Source organism: Gopherus evgoodei, chromosome 1 (assembly GCF_007399415.2).
Source record: "Gopherus evgoodei ecotype Sinaloan lineage chromosome 1, rGopEvg1_v1.p, whole genome shotgun sequence".
Lineage (NCBI taxonomy): Eukaryota > Metazoa > Chordata > Testudines > Testudinidae > Gopherus > Gopherus evgoodei.
The window spans coordinates 79,242,538-79,262,692 of NC_044322.1; the positions used below are offsets into that span (position 1 = coordinate 79,242,538).

The 20,155-nt window shown below is 43.4% G+C and overlaps 1 protein-coding gene across 14 annotated transcripts in view; it reads right to left on the minus strand.

Annotated features, from left to right (window-relative positions):
• MYCBP2 (MYC binding protein 2) overlaps positions 1 to 20,155 on the minus strand; it is a 463,608-nt gene that overhangs the window by 285,834 nt on the left and 157,619 nt on the right. For 13 of the 14 annotated variants that reach the window (XM_030566987.1, XM_030566958.1, XM_030566968.1 and 10 more), the window contains exons 18-23: positions 18,406 to 18,513; positions 16,441 to 16,560; positions 14,662 to 14,743; positions 11,913 to 12,030; positions 10,222 to 10,426; positions 9,688 to 9,841 (exon numbers count right to left, since the gene is read on the minus strand). In XM_030566987.1, the coding sequence (XP_030422847.1) occupies positions 9,688 to 9,841; positions 10,222 to 10,426; positions 11,913 to 12,030; positions 14,662 to 14,743; positions 16,441 to 16,560; positions 18,406 to 18,513 (787 nt within the window). The remainder of the gene's footprint in view (positions 1 to 9,687; positions 9,842 to 10,221; positions 10,427 to 11,912; positions 12,031 to 14,661; positions 14,744 to 16,440; positions 16,561 to 18,405; positions 18,514 to 20,155) is intronic. The other variant, XM_030566926.1, reaches the window with a different exon arrangement.

Here is a 20,155-nt window from a genome sequence, read left to right on the forward strand (position 1 = left end):
CAGGTCCCGATGAAGGGGCAGGGTAACTGGGTTGGCTACTGAGAGGTCCAGCAACATGGGGTACCAATGCTGTCTGGCCCATGCTGGAGCTATGAGAATCACCCGGGCTCTGTCTCTGCGCACCTTGAGGAGAACCCTGTGTATCAGCGGAACGGGAGGGAATGCGTAACACAGGTGGGCTGTCCATGGGATCAGGAATGCATCTGCTTAGAGACCCTGGTTCCTGACCCTGGAAAGAGCAGAATGCTCAAGACTTCCTGTTCTGCCTGGACGCGAAGAGGTCCATCCGGGGACGACCCCACCTCTGGAAGAGTGAGAGGGCGACGTCCGGACGGAGGGACCACTCGTGCGAACGGAAGGATCTGCTCAGCCAATCCACTAGAGTGTTCCGCACTCCCAGGAGATAGGAGGCGGAAAGGTGAACCGAATGGGCTATGCAAAACTCCCAGAGACGCATTGCCTTGAGACAGAGAGGAGAGGACCTGGTGCCGCCCTGCTTGTTGATCGGTGAACACCGCAACACAATGACCTTGAAGGAGATGGACAAACGCTTGACAAGCAAGGCGGACCGCTCTCAACTCTCGTATGTTGATATGGAGGTTGATCTCTTGAGGTGTCCACAAGCCATGAGTTCTCTGGGTGCCGCAGTGTGCCCCCCAGCCCAGATCTGAGGCGTCCGTGGTCAGGGAAGCCGAGGGTTGGGGCGGATGGAACGGGAGCCCTGCACAGACTACGGACTGGTCCAGCCACCAGCGAAGAGAGTCCAGCACCCTCTGAGGAACGGTGACAATTGTGTCCAACGAATGTCTGGCCGGTCGATACTGCGCAATGAGCCATGATTGAAGAGGCCTCATGCGGAGTCGGGCATATGCCGTTACGAACGTACAGGCTGCCATGTGGCCTAGAAGGGCCAGACATGTTCGTAGAGAGGTCAGCGGGGCCGCCTGCAAACGTAGAATGATGGCCGACAGCGACTGGAACCTGGGCAAGGGTAGCAAGGCCCTGGCCAGGGTAGAGTCCAGAACGGCCCCGATGAACTCTATCCGCTGCATGGGGAGCAGAGTAGACTTGTCCACATTGATGACGAGGCCCAAGGCCGCAAAGAGGGTGCTGATCCTGTCGACATGGTCGCGGACCTGCAGCTCCGATGTGCCTCGGATCAGCCAGTCATCCAGGTAGGGGAAGACGTGAATGCGGCAACGTCGAAGGTGTGCGACGACGACTGCCATGTATTTTGTAAACACCCTCGGGGCCGTAGAGAGGCCAAACGGAAGGACCGCAAATTGATAATGTTGGCGGTCGACCACGAAGCGGAGGAAACGCCTGTGTTGGGGGGCAATGGAGATGTGAAAGTAAGCGTCCTGCATGTCGAGGGCGGCGTACCAGTCTCCGGGATCCAGGGGTGGGATGATGGTTCCAAGGGATACCATGCGGAACTTCAACTTCACAATATACTTGTTGAGTTCCCGCAGGTCGAGGATGGGCCAAAGGCCGCCCTTGGACTTGGGGATTAGAAAGTAACGGGAATAAAACCCCTTGCCCTTCTCGTTTTCTGGAACCGCCTCTATGGCTCCCTTGACAAGGAGCGCGTGCACCTCCTGACGGAGGAATTGCTCGTGAGAGGGGTCCCTGAAGAGGGACGGGGATGGTGGGTGGGAGGGTGGGGGCGAAGAAAACTGCAGGCGATAACCGGCCTGCACTGTACGCAAGACCCAACGGTCCGACGTTACTCGGGTCCACGCCGGGAGGAAAAAAAGAAAGGCGGTTGGAAAACTGCGGGGAGGGATCCGGAGGGGAAACTGGTACTGCGCCCTAGGGCGCACCTTCAAAATGAAGGCTTAGGCCCTGGAGGGGCCTTGGCGGAGCCTTGGTTCTGCCCCGTTTGACCACCAGACTGCCTGCGGCGGTTGTTCCTGCCTCGGCGCCTAGAGAGGTCCTGCCGCGGGCGGAACTGAGGGTACGGCCGCCGCTGCTGCTGCTGGTTCTGCTGCCGGAATAGCCTGCGCTGTGTCGCCGGCGTATGCATGCCCAGCGACCGTATTATGACCCTGTTGTCCTTGAGGTCTTTTAGTCTAGGGTCTGTTTTATCCGAAAACAGGCCCTGGCCTTCAAAGGGGAGGTCCTGGATTGTATGTTGGAGCTCCGGTGGAAGGCCAGAGACCTGCAGCCAAGAAATTCGGTGCATCATGAGCCCCAAGGCTAGGGTCCGAGCGGCCGAGTCGGCAGCATCAAGGGAGGCCTGTAGCGATGTTCTTGCTACTTTCTTGCCCTCGTCCAGGATGGTGGAAAAGTCCTGGCGGGCGTCCTGAGGCAAGAGCTCCACGAACTTCCCTGCCACTACCCATGAGTTGAAAGAGTATCGGCTGAGGAGGACGTGCTGGTTTGAGACCCGGAGCTGTAGCGCTCCAGCCGAATAGATCTTGCGGCCCAGGAGGTCCATTCGTCTCGCCTCCTTCGACTTGAGCGCTGGGGCCTCTTGCCCGTGGCGCTCCCTATCGTTCACCGACTGGACCACCAACGAGCAGGGTGTCGGGTGAACATATAGGTATTCATAGCCCTTCGAGGGGGCCATGTACTTTCGTTCCACCCCTCGAGCGGTCGGAGGGATGGAGGCCGGTGACTGCCAGATGTTAGTGGCGTTGGCCTGGATTGTCTTTATAAAGGGCAAGGCCACTCTGGTGGGCGCATCGGCGGAAAGGATGCTCACCACCGGGTCCTCAATTTCAGACACCTCCTCCGCTTGGAAGTCCAGGTTCTGTGCCACCCGGCGGAGGAGGTCTTGGTGTGCCCTAAGATCCAGTGGGGGAGGACTGGAGGACGAGGTACCCGCCACTGCCTCATCCGGAGAAGAGGACGAGGAAACCCCCAGCAACAAAGTGTCCACGGGGGGTTCCGTGTGGGGCTGCACCTCCGTTTCTGGAGGAAGCTCTGGGTCCCGGTGACTGGACCTGCCGTCTGCTTCCGGGGAGTGAGGGGGTCTAGATACTGTCACCTCCGGCGGTCTGCGTTCCCCCATAGGGCTGGGGGTAATGTGTTGCGGACCCTGGGCTTGGGAATACACCCATGGGGTCCAAACCCCCCACTGTTGAGGCCCTCGCTCTTGTGGTGGAGGGTCCTGGAACAGGGCCGAGTGTCTGTCCTGTCCCATGGCATAGGCGCTGTCAGTCTGGGAAGAGACCGATGGCTCCCTAGAAGACCACGGAGGCACTGAGCTTGGTTGGTATGCAGCTCTGTGCGCCGAGACCGACGCTCCCCTCGGTGCTGAGGCCCGGTGCCGCGACCCACATCGGTGCCGGGATCGGGACCAGGAATGGCGTGATGACCGGTGCAGAGATCTGGATCGGGAGCGATGTCGGTGCCGGGAGCGGGACCGCGACCTTCGATGAGCGCGGTGCCGGGACAGCAGCGGAGACCGGGACCTGCCACCGGCGCGGTGCCAGGAGGTCGACTGGGATCGGGACCTACCACCGGTTCGGTGCCGGGAGGTCGACCGGGGAGCCAAACGCCAAGGTGAACGGCTCCTGGAGTCTCGGTGCCGGCGGTGAGACGAGCCCAACCGGGACCGTGCAGATGGCGATCGGTACCGCGAGTACGACCGGTACCGCCTGGGAGAACGGTGCCGGGACTCCGAGCGGCGCCCCGAGTGCGAGCGTTCACGCCTCCGGGGTGATCGGTGCCGGGACTCGGGAGACAGCGCTCAAAGCATCGGCTTACCCCTGGAGGTTACCCATCCCGGGGATGCCGGCTGAGGCTGAGATGGTTCCGTCAATGCGATCAAGTCCCGAGCCGAGGCAAAGGTCTCCGGCGTAGACGGTACCCGTAGCTCGACCCCTGATCTTAAGGGGGAGCTAGGAGGGGCTGAACTCGACGGACCTTCCAGGCCCAGAGTCGACAGCAGTCCTGTAGGCGGTGCCACGGCCAGGGTAGGTGCCGGGCGCTCCACTCGGGCCTGCCTAGATGGTGTTGCAGACGCCGAGGGACGTGAGTCTGCTCCCGGTGCCGGAGATGGTTGGTGCCGGGGAGTCTTGCCGGTGCCGGCGCGGTCCGGTGCCAGAGTAGAACGGGCTGACTGCACCGCCGGTGCCGGAGACAGAGCCGCTTCCATAAGGAGAGCGCGAAGTCTTTTGTCTCTCTCCTTCTTAGTGCGAGGCTTAAAAGCCTTGCAAATGCGGCACTTGTCGCTAATGTGCGATTCCCCCAGGCACTTAAGGCACGCGTCGTGGGGATCGCTCGTAGGCATCGGCTTCTTGCATGCCGAGCACTGCTTGAAACCCGGTGAGCCAGGCATGGGCCCGGTGCCGGGGAGGGCAACGGCCCACCCGCAAGCAATGTTAGATAACTATTTACAAGATTCTAACTAACTACTATGCTAACAGTCTATCTACTACTTAACTAAGAACTATTTACAACTAAAAATGACGAACAAGAACAAGAGAGCTAGGGACGTGGAGGTCAGCAAGCCGCACTCCACAGTTCCAGCAACCGACACGGCGGTAAGAAGGAACTGAGGAGCGGGCGGGCCGGCAGGGGTATATATCTTGTGCCATACTGGCGCCACTCTAGGGGGCGACCTGCCGGCCCACTGGGGTTGCTAGAGTAAAAAAGTTTCCGGCAGACGTGCAGGCGCAGCGCGTACACCTACCTGGAATGGATATGAACAATCACTCGAAGAAGAATGCTTTGTTTTTGAGTTGACATAGAAAATACATTAGAGCTATTCTGACTGTTACCAGTTCTAAAGTATTGATGTGTAAGTTCCTTTGATGAACAATGATCTCTGACCAACAATTCACTGTTCTGATGGGCTCCCCATCCTAGGGTAGATGTACCCATGATCAGTATTACTGATGATGTAAGGGATTGAAAAGGTACATCTTTCATTGCAATTTGATTGTCTGTCCACCACGTTAAATGATATGGAATTAAAAATTTTTCAGTGAATATTGTCTAAACCTGGTTTGTAATTCTTTGCTAACTAGTGTTGAAGACCTCATCTGAAGACTAGCATAAGGAGGCACTGCTGTGGTTGACGTCAACAGACCTAACAACTGAAGGACGAAAAGAATCAATTGTCTCAGTAACCGACAGAGGAAATACATACATCTTTTTATGTTGATCTCTCTCCCCTCTGGGAGAACAGCATTCTTCACAGTTGAATCCACTATGGCTCCTATACAAAGAACCCTTTAAATAGGATTTAAACATAGCTTTTCCCAGTTTACTGGTAATTACAGACTGACAAATAGTGAATATATTTAATTTACAAGATCTCTTCCCTAAATGACACTTATTAAATCATCTAGGTACAAGTATACATACATCCCCTGCCACCTTAGGTATACTGCCACAACAGACAGGCATTTTGTAAATATCCTGGGTGCTGCAGATAACTCAAAAGGGAGGGCCTTGTACTGAAAAATAGTCGTCTCCAACAATGAAACCGGAAAATTTCAATGACATTCTTTAGAGAAATGTGGAAGTACGGGTCTTAAGATCAGAGTTGCAAAACAATCCTGGAGGGAAAGAGGTGGTGTTAGAGACAACATGCAGAAGTGAAGTTCTTTTATATAAAGTGTTTAATTTCCTTAAATGCAGACCTCTTTCCTCTGTGATCTCATGAAACAACCGCTACTACACCTAACTATAGTAGAGATTGGAAATCCTTTTTTTTAGCAAATCAAGATGACTGATCTCTGTCCAAATATGAAGTGGGTGGCTTGTTGGGGGGAGAGGTTCTGAACTGAATTGTATAACTGTATAAAAGAATTTGAATATCCATCTGTCCAATGTTAACTCCTCCCACTGCTGAAAGAAAATGGGACAACTAGTCCCCAAACTGCGGATTAAACAATGCCCATACTGGCTGGCTCGAAGCCCCGTGTCATTATGTCAAATCTGATGCACGGCAGAAGATGAAGATGACAAAAAACTTTCCCTTTATTATTGCAAGGTTTAACATTCTTCCTCCATTGACGTTGGTATTGTGAAGTATGATGTTTTGGATGAAAATGATATGCTCTTCTCTGGTAACTGTAATGATTTGGAGACAAAGATGATGGATATTGCCTTTGATACTTGTTTAATGAAGTAGAATATGACTTCTTCCCTACTTAAAGAAACCTAAAGATCTAGCAGATCTTACATTTTTCATGCTCTCCGGTACCTCTTTAGTCTGAACACTCAACAGACTATTCTCCTTCAAAAGGAAGGTCCATGAGCCTCATTTCTGTCTCATAAAGGAGTCCCACCAATCTTAACCAGGTGTGTCTCCTTAGTGAGACAGCCAAAACTACTGATCTTGCTGAAATATCTGAGGATTCAAAGTGACTGTCAACTGTTGCTTAGCAACATTAGGTCCTTCAGTCAAAATAGCATTTGATAACCTTTGGTGGTCCTCTAGAAGCACATTAAGAAAAGGACATTTTGCTCCAGAAATGGTATTGGTACCTAGTCATGACAGCTTCATAGTTGAATATGCACATGCTGATTTTCTCTGAAGAAAATGTATTTCTTCCTAATACATTCAGCGTCTTCCCTTCTTTATCCAACGGAGCAGAGTGAGCTTGGGCACTTTTTGATCTGTGAAATGTCACTTTGACTACCAATGAATTAGGAGGCAGGTAAGTATGAAACATAACAAGTCCTTCAGAGAACTGATATATCATCTTTAGAGAAAAGCTGAGTGGTTGATATATTTCATAACAAGGGAAATATGATTAGTTATCTAACCACTGACCCCAAAATACCACAGAGGATGTGATGATTCCTCCACAAAAACAGAAGGAATAAGTTAGCATCTTTGACATTCAAGATACTAACTCCTGAAAGGCTATAGCATCTTCTGATGATGATGATACTGAGATGTTCTCCACATTTCCATTTGGAGAAGACACATCCCTTAATTCTGAATCAGAATCTATCAGCTCCAGCTTGTCCTCATCTTTTACCAATTTCCTTAGGTGAGTTCTTCTGAGGAAGCTGTATTGGATGGTCCTTATCCATTGGATTTAACAACTGAATGTCGTCCTAATATAGTTTTGCTGAAAGCTGTCCTTACACCTTCCTAATAAGGTGCCCAAAATGGCCAGTGAGACCATCTTACTTAAAGGAGGTATCTATCACACAGGCCAAAACCACACTGGATAGATCAAGCTGGAAATATTTCTGTGCCGGCGGATCCAGACCACCTGCACTGAACTGGTTATAATAATTTTTTCCTGGTTCTAATCTGTAATCTGTATTTCTCTTCTAGCTCCAAATCACTCAAGGCTCAGATGGGACTTGAGACAATAACCTCCTTGAAATGGAGAGCAGAGAACAGTTCTTCTCCAGGGATCTTAATCGAATGCAGCAACACAGTGCTGCTGACTCTCAGAAAAGCAGTCAGTCTGATTGCCTGCAGCAGCCCAAGTAATGTGTCCTAAGAAGCAGTACCAAGCTTAACTGTCAATGGAGCCACAGATGGATCCATATGATAAACTACTACTTTAAAGGTATTGTGCCAGTTAACAAACCCTCATCAGTTCTCTTAACTGGATCCTTAGATCTCACCATAAGGCCAGGCTCCTCCAGATGTGATATTGTCGGATCTGTACAAGGACAACTCCCAACTCTGAGCTGAGATTTTAAGTCAGATCCCGGATCTATAAATAGATTCTGTCCTTGTAAATCTCTCTCTCAGATTGGTTCTTTGTATTGAGGCTGACATCAAGGCGATCTGCACATTTTTTCTTGGTACTGAAACCAATACTTTCTGAAATGGGACAGCTATGGAAACAGTTTATCACTGATCCAAAACTTTTCTTTTTTGGATCCTTAACTATGACAGATCCTGCATCTGACACAGAAGCTGAATCTGGTTTTTTTCCCCAGCTAAAATGACTGGAACCAGTGTGGACTACAACCACACTCTGAGAATCTGCTGCCACTGTACGCGATTCCTGCAATAAAACTGACTGGAGCCTATTTCATCTCTCGCACTCTTAGCCCTTGCGATAAACAGATTGTCAAGTATCAGGGGGTAGCCGTGTAAGTCTGAAGAAACGCATCTGAAGAAGTGGGTTTTTTACCCACAAAAACTTATGCCCAAATAAATCTGTTAGTCTTTAAGGTGTCACCAGACTCCTCGTTGTTTTTATTAAGCAGATTAGATATTCAGAGGGAGAACGATCTTCCCCCAAGCATGCCAAGCATCTGATATGTGCATCTGATGCTGGGACTACTGCTGGTCACAGAAACATCTTTTGAATCCAGGCTTCTTAATCTTCTGATTCAACATGTTATCCTTTAGCTACCTACTTCTAAGTAACAATATGTAACTATATGCACTTAGGTAACAACTGACCAATACAAACTATCTAGCTACTACTCCATAAGGATCACACAACAACAGTGTAACCCTCCAGCTGATCATGGTTGAAGGAACTGAGGTGATGGAATTCCACACAACTTTTAAACTCCAGAACACCCAGAGTAGCCCAAGGGGATGGGGAGAGCAAGCAGAGGGACCAAGGGAGGCACATAGACACTCCAATGGCTACTGCTAGTAGAATCTTACCATTCAGGTTGCACTGCACTGGTTGGAGCATTCTATGAGCGGGAATATACAGAGGACACTTGAAGGAAGAGCTATAATCTATTGTGAATGTCCTCTTATTTTTATGTCTCAAGTGGGCAGAGCTTAGAAGAGTACCACTTCTTCCCTCTACTGATCAGCTGTGATCAGTGAGACTGCTGAGGAAGATCCTTCAGTAACTGAATTGAGAGATTAAGACATGAACAAGTGGTTTAACTGTTGGGCAAGGCAAGAAGATTCAGATACGCAATACATTGTCAGAAGAAACAGTAAAATCTGAATAAGGCTTGAACACAACGCAAGGAAAACAGATGGAGGAATTTAAGATTACCAAATATTTTGAGCCTGGAGAAGTTGTTGAAAATAACGAGACCAAATGATGTGATGAGAATTCAAGAGGAAAAAGAGCTCTGTTTAGGCCATGTTGAGCTCGAGTGGACAGCAAGCCATCCAAGAAGAAAAAACAGAGATACAGTTTGTCACAGGGTATCTGGTTGCTCTGATAAACTGAGTCTTATTGATAGGTAAGTCCAATTCAGTTAAAGAGGGCTAGCCTACACCTGGGCCTAAAAAGGGCTGGTAGTAGGCAGCTGGAGGGAGGAAAGACTGAGATAGGTTGAGCCCTGGAGAGGAATGGACAGAGCAAGCTAAGCCCTGTGGAGGAAAAGCCACACTGCAGTGCAGTTAGCTCCTACTGTGGGTCCCTAGAGCAAAGGGGCCAAGAGGCTCAGGGAAGCAGCTCTGTGGCTGCTGTTCCAGGATGGGAGCAGAGCTGACTAAGGCTGGGAAGTTGCCAGGAGCAGGTGTGCTAGAGACCTCTGGGAGGGCTGACCCTAAAGCCTGGGACCAATGACTGAACTGAGACTGTTTTCTGTTTAAAGAAATAAATCTCCTTGAAAAGACTGGGCATGACAGCACATGCTTTGGAGCCAAGGAGAAGCAAAAGGCCTGGCACATATATAAAGGAGACTAAACAGAAGCCTTCTTACGATCGGTAACAGAAATGATAGTTGATCCTATGTGAGCAGATGATGCTACCCACAATTGTTCTAATAAATTCAATCTTATTTCTATACTGATGCCCCCTTTCAGTGACTACAAACCACACTTGCCTCCAAATAACATCATAAACAGGATCCAGACATACTCCAAACCCTTGAAGATCCTCCTGTTCAGAATCATTAAATGTCTTGCAACTCCCATCTACTTTATTTATCAGAAGACATTTAAACGGAGGCGGTTCTGACATAGAAGCAGGGACCAAACCTGGAAAAAATAGACAAATAGTCCATCTGTCAATGCTAGCCTCCAGCTCTGAAATAATGATAATACTGTAAGGAAGAGTACACTCATAGTACAATATCTAATAGATGTGATGAGATGTTTTTAACTGTGCTAGAACATTAAAAATTTAAGAGAAACATGGAGGATTTTTATTTGTATTAATAATAAAATCACATTTGTAAATCAATTAAGAGTACCATATAAAATGTAAATATCCTAAAAGTAAAATGGAGTGTCATAAAAGTTTACTCAATTTGTATCTTTTACTTACTACCTCCACTGCTTGCATTGTAATGTTTCAAATTCCTTCACTAAATGTATGTTAAATGAACTAATTTACAATACCGTTGAAGAGCTCTTACCTATTATATGCCTGCTTGCAAAGATCTCAGACGTGGCTAGAACATGAGAGTTAATGAGAGCTTCATCAATCCGAAGAAAAGTCTGATCTCCACTTGCTCCAATCCAAGTAGCTTTGCGTCCATATTTAGATCCAATATTAGGCATAGGTGCTGGCTTTGCATTCCAGTAAGGCATATCCAAAATTGGTCTGCCAAGCTGTCCCTTCTAAAGAAAGAAATCAGTAATTAGTAAATACTAGCAAAAATAGTTTCAGAGGGATAAAATAGCACAGTTTCAACATACAAAATGGAAAATTGGAAAAAGACCCATTTAAAGTTTACTTCATAATGCTATCATACTGTGGCATGTGGCCTCGAGGGAAGGGGCGGCACAGGGGGCGGGGCCACTGTTCAGGCACCACTGTCCCCACACACACACACACACACACACACTTTTAGGGAGCTTCCAGTACTCCTGGGATGAGGTATTCTCTTTTATTGGACCAACTTCAGTTAGTGAGAGACAAATTTTTGAGTTTATAGAGAGCTTTTCTTCTGGTCTGGGAAACTAACTCAAAATATGTCTGCTAAATGCAGGGTTTCAACAGATTGTTTAGCATACATAGTTAAATATTCAAACGGACCACTCAAAGTGATGTGGCCTATTAACACCACTCTAGTCATACGGAGAGAAGGAAGAGGGGAGGAAGTAGCTGGGGAAGGGGGAGGTTGTTAGTGGGTTTCAGATTGTTGTAATAAGCCCTAAATCCAGTGCCTCTATTCAGTCGATGATTTTTAGTGTCTATTAAAGTTATGAATTTAAGCTACAGCCTACAATTTTTAACCTTACGTTAATCTTACATGTTTGCATCAGCCCTACTACTGGTGTGAGGAAAAAGGAGGTGGTGCCTCCAGGACTGGCGCTAGGGGTTTGACCTCCCTAGGCGGATGTCAATTTCATCGCCCCGCACGCTGGTCCCGCAGCTCCAGTGGAGCTGCTGCAGTGGTGCCTGCGGAGGGTTCGGTACTCCGTGGCTCCGGTGGAGCTGTCGCAGTCGTGCTTGCGGGCGGTTCACTGGAGCCGCGCGAGCAGCCGACCGTCCGCAGGGACAACTGCAGCAGCTCAACCGGAGCCGTGGAGCACCGGACCCTCCGCAGGCACAACTGTGGCAGCTCCGCCAGAGCCACCTGCCACCCATTCCGGCAAAACAGTGCCCACCAATTATTCTGGCGCCCTAGGCAATTGCCTAGGCAGCCTAAATGGTAGCACCAGCCCTGGGTGCCTCCCACAACTCCCCTTGCAGCCCAAGCAGAAGATCTGATGTGAGTCAGGAGTCTGCTGAACCATAACAATCTTCTCCATGCATTATCTTCTCATGTAGAAATATTCTACAGGTGCCATGAAATCCCACCACGTTAGTTTGCAGACATTTTTGACATTAATGCCAATTAGAAAAAAAAAGTTCCCCTTGTAAACTATGTAAATTTGATATGGGAGACACTAAGGAACAGCGGGAGATTTTCAGAGTCATGTTTTTCTAATCAGATTTAAAATAAAGACACACAAACACTTAATATGCACAGGCATAAGTTAGGTATATGCAAATGTGTGTAATTGTGAAAAAAAATTCTAACAACTATTAACTATAACTCTGAGTGTGCAATATATAGATAAAAACTATTTCCAAAAGTAAAAAGAAATGTTTCCTTACAGAGAAACTTCCAAATGTGAAGACCTGTCCATCCATTAAGAGAATGGCTGTATGGTTGCTTCCTGCAGTAATTTGAGTGCTAGGACCTGGTAATGCCTGTACCAGAGTGGGACATCCCCTATGTCAAAATAAAACCACACCAGTATCAGTGCATCTTTATGCAATATTTAACACATGCAATACTAATGTTAGTAACAGCGCAGCTGATCACAAAGTAATATTGTTATTGTCATTTGTCAGATATTATCTGGAATACTATTTGTATTACCACGCAACTGAACATCTGTCTAGTATTCTGGTCCCAAGCATGGCTGGCAAGACTACTGGATGACTCTCTGTCCCAGCTCTCTAGGGAGGGGCAGAGAAGATCCTGGTTCTGCATCTTTCAAATGGAGGGAAAGGCATTAGAACATCCCTCTTTCCTCCACAGTCCATAGATACTAGGAAGAATAATCTCACCAGAAGACCTGAAAAGTCTTCTGTGTACCTCCCAAATACAGAGGTGTTTAAGGAGTGTTCAGCTGGAGTGGAAGTAGTGAGTGTATCTGAGGGAGAGGACAGTAGTGGTGAGTGGGGGGAACCCTGAAGTGATAGATTAGAAAAGAAGCATTGAGATTGAGAGGTGAGAAAAAAAATAACATTGAGGTGAGCAAATTAAAGGCCTGACATTTCAAAACTGACTTCAGTGGGCTTTGGAGCATGGCCTAAGTGCTTGCCTACACTTGCAAATTGTTTCAGATTAAGGTAGGGTCTAAACTGAAAGTGGAACAGCTATTTCTGAATAAACTCATATGCAGAGAATCCTTGATGACTAGAGGGAAGGACAATGGAAAGATTAGGCATGAGAAAAAAAAAAGAGAAGAAGAGAAAGAGAATGCAGGTAAAGAAGGACACTGAATATGAAAGCAAAAATAAAGATACACAAAAATATATAATTAAGGAAAGAAAATCTCGAACCGAGGAGTAAAAGTGGTAATGTACAAGTGAAATGTATATTAGCAAGTTAATTATTTAAGATGCTGTAGAAAACTCAGTTCTTATTGGTCAGCAATATGCTGATTTGGACAGACATGGTTCCCTCTGCACAAAGGTTATCATTCTAAAATAGTTAAAGCAGCAAAACACTAGATATTCTGATGATAATCCAAAACAAAGATGAAGGAAATTTAGGCTTTATTATATTCTATAAATATAAAGCATTAAGTGAGTTAATGTGATGTTAAGGCTAGAATTTGAAACACTGAAAACATGGGAAAGTAAAGTTAGGAGCTTACAGGAACATTATCTCTGCAACTGCACAATCCTGTAAATTTTATGGTATAGATATAACAAAATGAACAGTAAATATATTAAATTACACATTTAGGGCTCGATCCTGAGGTGCTCTGCACCTTTCAGGACCAGGCACTTAAATATTAAAGCAGGAATAAAATATTATATACTTACACACTGGCAATATATATATTAAAAATATAGTCTTTTGTCTGACTAAAAAAATGCTCTAGAACCCTATTTACATTAATTCTTATGGGGAAATTGGATTCTCTTAACATCATTTCGCTTACAGTAGCATTTTTCAGGAACATAACTACAATGTTAAGCGAGAGTTACTGTATACTGGCAAAGCAATCCTAGGATGTAGATGTGGCCTAAATTATCTCTTGACTCTAATATGTGCTTCCACTATCCATACATACTTTTCTTATCCTCTTCCTCTCTGACCCTGTCCCCCTAACCTAGTTTCCCTTCATATTTTGTTTCCATTTAGTTTATTGTCTCATAAGCCCATCCAAAAAAAACCAAACTGTGAAACATGATGTTTGCTGCTATCCCACTGTTCACTTTGCTTGTGTGTTCTCTCTCTTCCCCCACATTGTGTCTGTCTTGCTTATTTCAATAATATGAGCTTCAGGGCAAGGGCCATCTACTACTCTGTGTTTGTACAGTGCCTAGAACAATGGGATCTCATTCTTGGTTGGTCTTTAGTCACTATTGTAAGAGACATAATATAAAGAAGTTTCTTTACTGAAGTTCTTAAGGGCATAAGGATTTCAGCACATATATTTTTACCTTGTGGAACTCACAAACTTGGCAGATTTTTTGGCGCTAAAATCTTTATCCACTGCAGTCTTAATACGTCTGGAAAACTACAATGCATGAAGGGAATCTGCAAAAACTTTAAAAAACATTTCATCTTTGGGCCCAGACAATGTATAGAAATTTTCAGACCAAAGAAAAGCTACACACTTTGAATTGTATGATAGTTTTCATAAACTACAGTTTTTGAAATACTTTGGGGATTGAAACTTTCCCTGCTTGCTATCTGCTAGAAGGCAGGTACTGTTTGTTCTTAAAGTCTGAGCAAAGTCCCTTCCTGCTATTTTTTTGACTAACTCGTAATAGAAGGAAACACTTTTCCCCAGAGTAAAATTCCTGTAACCATTTTTTTAAAAGACATAACACAACATATAGATCTTCATGTGAACAGTTCTTTGAAGACTAAATGCTTTTAGCTTATTCTAGAGGAAAAAGTTGAAATAGCTGACACTGATTCTGAATATGTGCAGGAGACATTTTCAAAAAATTTTTAGCAGAGCTTAAGGAAGTCCTGCCCTATTTATGTCACTCCTGAATATTCTCCCTGCCTCATCTAAGCAGGGAGAATATATCCATTATATGTAATCCAATTCACAGGTACGGAATGAAATTCAATAGTACAAATATGTCCTTTAACCTATGTACAACATACCTGCAATTAACGTCTCCATGTCCCAGCTGCCCATGCTGCCCATATCCAAATGTGTAAACATCACCATTCTCCATCAAAACCACTAAAAATAAAATGTTGTGTTTTAAGAATATTTTTTTCCTGACAATTTGAAGGACCTCACACATCCATAGTTTGATGTGTACTTTATATTACTAAAAATATTTGTAGATGGTAACAATTTTACCCTCCTTGGCTTTAACTTATTACGTTCTTGATCCTGCAAAGACTTGCATACAATTAACTTTAAGCCTGTGAGTAGTCCCACTGAAGCCATTCCCTGGTAAAAAAAAAAAGCTATTGAAATGTTTAACACTAATTACATTTTTCATCTGTTAATTTAAACAAAACTGATTACAGAACTAACCATGTCAAATATGTTTTTGTCCAACAGTTTAATTACCAAAATCAAATTTTCATTTGAACAAACAAAAAGTAGCAATCAGAGCAAAATTAGAAAAAGTAACTGCTGGATTAAATTACCAGGTAACTGACTGCCATAAGCATTTATTACATTTGTTTGCGTACTAAGAACCTAGGCAGACTTATTCTCATCTTTCTGGGGAAAAATATTATCCCACCATTAAAATCCACTTTATCAAAGCCACTAATTTCCCATTCACCTCTGTATTTCCTAATATGTCTTGTTTCTGTGTGTTTGAGTTTCTTCACAGCGAGTTCTTTAGTACTGTACAAAACACAATTCTGTACCTGCCCAATAATATTGTCAGCATGAAACAATTTTCTTGAATAAAACAAGGATAATATATTTGCACAGTTGCTTTTGTGATCATAACTGTACTTTAAAACACATTTTTTCCATGCTAGAGATAATTTGGGAGCCTCCAATCAATGCTGGTTATAATGCTGGATTATAATTTGTTCCAATGGCACTCCAAACTAACTACAAAACTCACTAAAATTATTATAACAATAAATATTGCCTTGTGGTCAAATTCTGAACCTACTCTTTTTGGAACTGAGGGCCCTTGGAAGCATAACAGATGCAGTTCCACCACACAGAGGTTAATAATATATGTGGTCCCATGAGTTACCCATCCCCTGCACAGTTCAGAATTAGAGTGGCAACTGGCAGGAAGAGTGGAGTGGAGTAGCAGTAGAGGATGGTTTCTTGATCACTGTATGTTTTCTTAACCCTCTTTCAATGGTGAAGAGGACTGAAGTTGGCTGCAGATGTTAATCCAACCTAATCACTCCTTTGCACCCCCCCCCCCGAGATGGCTAATCAAACTATCCAATAGAATGCCGAAGCCCAGAATTACAGTAGAATCTCAGAGTTATGAATACCAGATTTACAAACTGACCAGTCAACCATTCACTTCATTTGGAACAGAAGTACACAATCAGGCAGCAGCAGAGACAAAAAAAATACAGTACACTACTGTATTAAATATAAACTATTAAAAAAAAAAAGGGAAAGCAGCATTTTTCTTCTGCATAGTAAAGTCCCAAATCTGTATTAAGTCAATGTTCAGTTGTAAACTTTTGAAAGAATCACCATAACATTTTGTTCAGTTACAAACATTTAAGAGTTACAAACAACCTCCAATCCTGAGGTATTCCTATTTCTGAGGTTCCACTATACCCCAAACATATCAATGATTTGAAACTTACTTCGGTAAGGATTAACACCACCTTTCCTCAGAGAGGGCAGCTCATGGTAGTTATACGAGTGGAAGGGCATATGATCACATTTTTTTCAACAAGTGCACGCATTAGATAAAAGCTGTAGCTTTGTACCTGAATGGTGAAACCCACAACTGACTTGTACTGCCCGGAGTTCACAGTCAAAATGGACAGCCCCTGGAGGATAGGTTGTGATTTTGCTGGCATCCTTCTCACCCCTTTCTCCACTTCCGTCTACAAACATAATTCATAGTTATATTCCTATTCTTTTCAAGAAACAAAATTTAAGAATGAACAATGAGCAAGGGTGGGAAAAGAAAACACTGAACAAGGTAACAGCAAGAACAACTTGCAATACAGCAGATTAAAGAGGTCAAAATGCATATACTGGTAATAAAGCAAATTTTGAGATACAATCCACTGATATTCTATTTGCAAACAAACAATCTGCTAATGCACACGGTTCTGGACTGGGGGAAAAAACTATTAACCTAGTTAACTTCTGCAGAATGAACAAGTTAATTTAACTCAGCAAAACAGGAATTAATATAATGTATATGTGTTAAATACACACACTTGTTGCATGAAAATGGTACTGCACCTCCACTTCTTTAAGAAAACGACAATCGTTGCGCATATAGTTCTGTCAGGTTACAAACAAATTAGCCATTCCCCTATCTCCTCTTTTTTATACAAATACAATGGTGTGTATAAGAGATTTTCTACATGAGTCTGAGTTGGCCATGTTACTTCTGTTTTACAAAATCATAAATGCAGTTCATCCCAAACAAGTGCTGGTTAACTTTTTGTCACAAAACCCCTTGAAATTTGTTTAAGATACATTTTTCAGAATCTATTTTAGTGGGGGGGTTTTAAAAAAAATAGCACTACTGCTTTCCATGTAAAGACAGGTTGCACTAGGTACCATGTACAGACTTAGAGGAGACAAAATAAAAATAATATCTTTGTAAATGTCTGGAAATCAATTAAAATACTTTTTCTATAAATTAGGGTGTCATTTTAGGATACTATAAAACAGATTGGCAATGAAGTTGTATTTGCACATGGAGATGAGGGAAGGCGCTTGCATAATAAATGCAGGAAGCTAGCAAAACAGAAGAACAGGTAGAAAGCTCCTTGTCATTAGACCAGCTGGTAAAGTGAAGAGAGCTGGTTGGGAAAGCTCCATGGAAAGAGTGTGAGTATAATTACTATCCTTTAATTTGCTAGTCTTGCCACTGTTCCTGGCCACCATGGCACCAGAGCATCCTGCTGTTGCTATTACTACAAAAGGTCAGTAAACACCTGGAGCTACTGTTCTGCCATGAAGACCTTAAAAAGCCACAGAGCTTTGTTTTGACAGGAACTAGTACTGAAAAGCAAGAGAAAATTCACGAAGTGAGCTAGAAAATTGCCCCATCTATTTTATGATTAAAATGACCACTGCTTTATTACCAAAAGTTGATGGAAACCAAACTATTTGCAGCAAGCTTTGAAAACATACGTGTCACTACTTTTGACATAGGTCTTCTGTTACCTAAATGTAATTTTTTACTGAGTAATTAACCTTTGTAAACCAGAAATATCAAAAAAAAGGCTTACTTATAGATGCTAAACCTACAGAAAAATCAAACAGAAGCCTTGAATTAATGAATCTAATATAAACAATATTTTAGCAACTGCAACAGATACACATTGTGCAAGATCATAAAATTAAGACAAGAAAATGAAATGACAATGCATATGCCAGACCTGAATTACCTGGTCCAATGAAAAAATTAGAAAGTTGTGTAAAATTTCTTTAGTTTTATTTAAACAAATGAGAAAAGACACAGAAAAATAAAATGACATAATGTATCAAAGAAAAAAACAAAGATGATATAGGGTGTCAAACATTTTTACTTTTAAAGTAAACAAACATAAAATGTGTTTTCTTTCTCCTCAGGTTACAGAAGACTAACAAGAAAAGAGCAGAATAATTTTTGTGCATTTCTCTGAAAACAAAGATTCAGTGGATGGAAGAAATGACTCGGGAGGATGGGCATATGTCCCTCCTAGTCAATAAGGAAGACCAAATACCTTTGTGCTTGTCCCGCTTATGCTTTAGCTGTGCTGGATGGGGTCTGATTCTGGCTAGAGCCTGCTCTCGATGATTCATAAAAATAGGACCAGGAAATACAAGGGGGCCTGAGGAGAAACATTTTGCACATGCATAGGAAAGCTCACAAAATGGAAACAGCGTGTTCAAACAAAAAATAATTCAAATTAAAAGCGTGAAAAAATGACTCTACTTCTACATTGCTCCTGCACTTTACAAGGTCAAAAATAAGTTAATCTGATAATTCTTGAAGACAAGACCAACATATTATTCAAAGATGCAGTAATTTTCTCAAATAAGATACAGATTTTTCCCTTATTCAAGTCCATTGGACTACACGAGTTGTAAGCTGGAGAAGAATTTGGCCCTAAATAGTTAACATTCTATCTTACAGCTGAAGAAATTTTATATACCATACATTTCAGGCTATTCTATTATACTGCAAAGTATTCATTTGGCACAAAATATTCAAATATCACCATATCAAGGCTAAAAAAACAGAAAATTATATGGTTGGTCATATTTTCTAAATTTGAAATTCAGAAATAATGTCCATAAAATTATCAACTACCTAAAGACATTCTTTGTAGAGAAGTGGTTATATAAAACTATGAACTTTGGTAGTTCGTTATATTGACATATTTACAAAGGAATGCTTCAAATCTAACAAATTATGTTTCTTTTAAATGACACAATTTGGAGAACATATTTACACTTGAATATATTACTTGCATTATTTATTTTAAAGATCCCAGGACTACACTTTTTGTTTAGATACTCTCTCCAAAAATGTGATAAGACATATTAAAATATCTTGTAGCTGCATTACGTAAAACTTTAAAAATAATTCTGTATCAAACTTTTTTTGGCTTGTTTATCACGTGTTTTATTTTTCACCATGTATTCTTTGTAACCAGAGACATTCAAATGTAGGGACTCATCCTTCTCCCACTGAAGTCAATGAGTTCTCTCTTTTGAGGTCAATGATGTCAGAATTTGTGTTTACAGTCCACTGCCCATACCCCTTCCCTCCTTTGAGCTTCTTGAACGGAGCATAATCTCATTGACTTGAATACTATTTCATTCACACTTTCATGTTTGCAAATATTCCTAAATTCCATTGTGTATATCTGAATTCTCTTTCCTCCACTCAACTAAACCAGCCCTCATGAAGAATACCAATCAACTCTTCCTGACAATCTCCAGGCTTCTCTTCCAGTGTAGTCCCCCACAATCTGTCTTATCTTTATCAAGGTCATTTGCACTTTTTTGTATCAGTTCTCGCCTCAGATTTCAGAACTCTGAAGGCTTGACTCTCCTGCTATTTCTCCCAACCCCTTCCTTTTGTCACTCTTCGGTAGTTTTTCATCATCATCATATTTCATTCATCTCACTATGTTGGTGTAGCAGAGAGGTTTGCCTCTTCTTCTATCACAAATATACTCATTGTCATAGCTTTAACATCTCTATCCCTGCAACTTAGATATTATTCTCTACTGGACACTCCCTTTCTGTTCAGTTTCCTATTTCCCATATCCTGGATCTCCTGCCATATGCTCAAATGCAACATATCTAACACTTAGCACTTCTTTATCCCCACATCTCTTCTGCATCTAAAACTCTCCCTGTCCTGACTCTCACTTCTGGTAATATTTTTCACTCTTCTCCTTTTCTTCTCATACAGCTTCTATCATTACATCAAGTTTTATCTTCACTACATCATCACAAATC